Source organism: Fukomys damarensis, unplaced genomic scaffold (genome assembly GCF_012274545.1).
Source record: "Fukomys damarensis isolate Sample0158 unplaced genomic scaffold, DMR_v1.0_HiC HiC_scaffold_18, whole genome shotgun sequence".
NCBI classification, from domain to species: Eukaryota; Metazoa; Chordata; class Mammalia; order Rodentia; family Bathyergidae; genus Fukomys; species Fukomys damarensis.
In genome coordinates this window covers 23,441,874-23,442,328 of record NW_022900930.1, presented here as the reverse complement: position 1 = coordinate 23,442,328, position 455 = coordinate 23,441,874, and the positions used below count along the sequence as shown (strand labels likewise).

The following is a 455-nucleotide window of genomic DNA, read 5'->3' as shown; positions in this document are numbered from 1 at the left end:
GACTGCTTTCCGTTGCTGGGCCCCTTTGTTGTTAGAGTCTGCCCCTGACTTTTTGCGCCGCTAACAGGGCCGCTGCGAGCCCGCCCCGATGTCAGGACCTGTCCGCCTGAGCGGCGCTCCGGACCCCGCGGGGGTGGAGGTGGGGGTACGCTCCGCGACTCTCTCCCGATCCGGACTCGCTCTTCACGCCCGGCTGAGGACTGGGTGGTTTTTGTTGGTAATGGTGATTTTTTTTTTACCCCCCCATCTATCATTAACGTCTTTATTATAAATAAGTTGTATGTGTAACTAAAAGACGACCCATAGAATCTAATGCGATGAAAGTGAATTGGGCAGGAAGTGAAGGAATCTGGTTTCGGCCTGTGGAGTGAGCCTGCTGTGTGGCAGTGTCCTGCGGAGTTGGAGCGGGGCACAATTGGCCAGTGCAGGCCTCACAGACTCATATTAGAGGGATG

The 455-nt window shown here is 55.4% G+C and overlaps 1 protein-coding gene across 1 annotated transcript in view; it reads right to left on the bottom strand.

The window, feature by feature from the left end:
• The window catches only part of Dctd (dCMP deaminase), a 25,401-nt gene extending 25,147 nt beyond the window's left edge, over nt 1-254 (bottom strand). The window contains exon 1 of the mRNA XM_010641069.1: nt 4-254. Coding sequence (XP_010639371.1) covers nt 4-254 — 251 coding nt within the window. The remainder of the gene's footprint in view (nt 1-3) is intronic.
• Between the last annotated feature and the right edge of the window lie 201 nt (nt 255-455).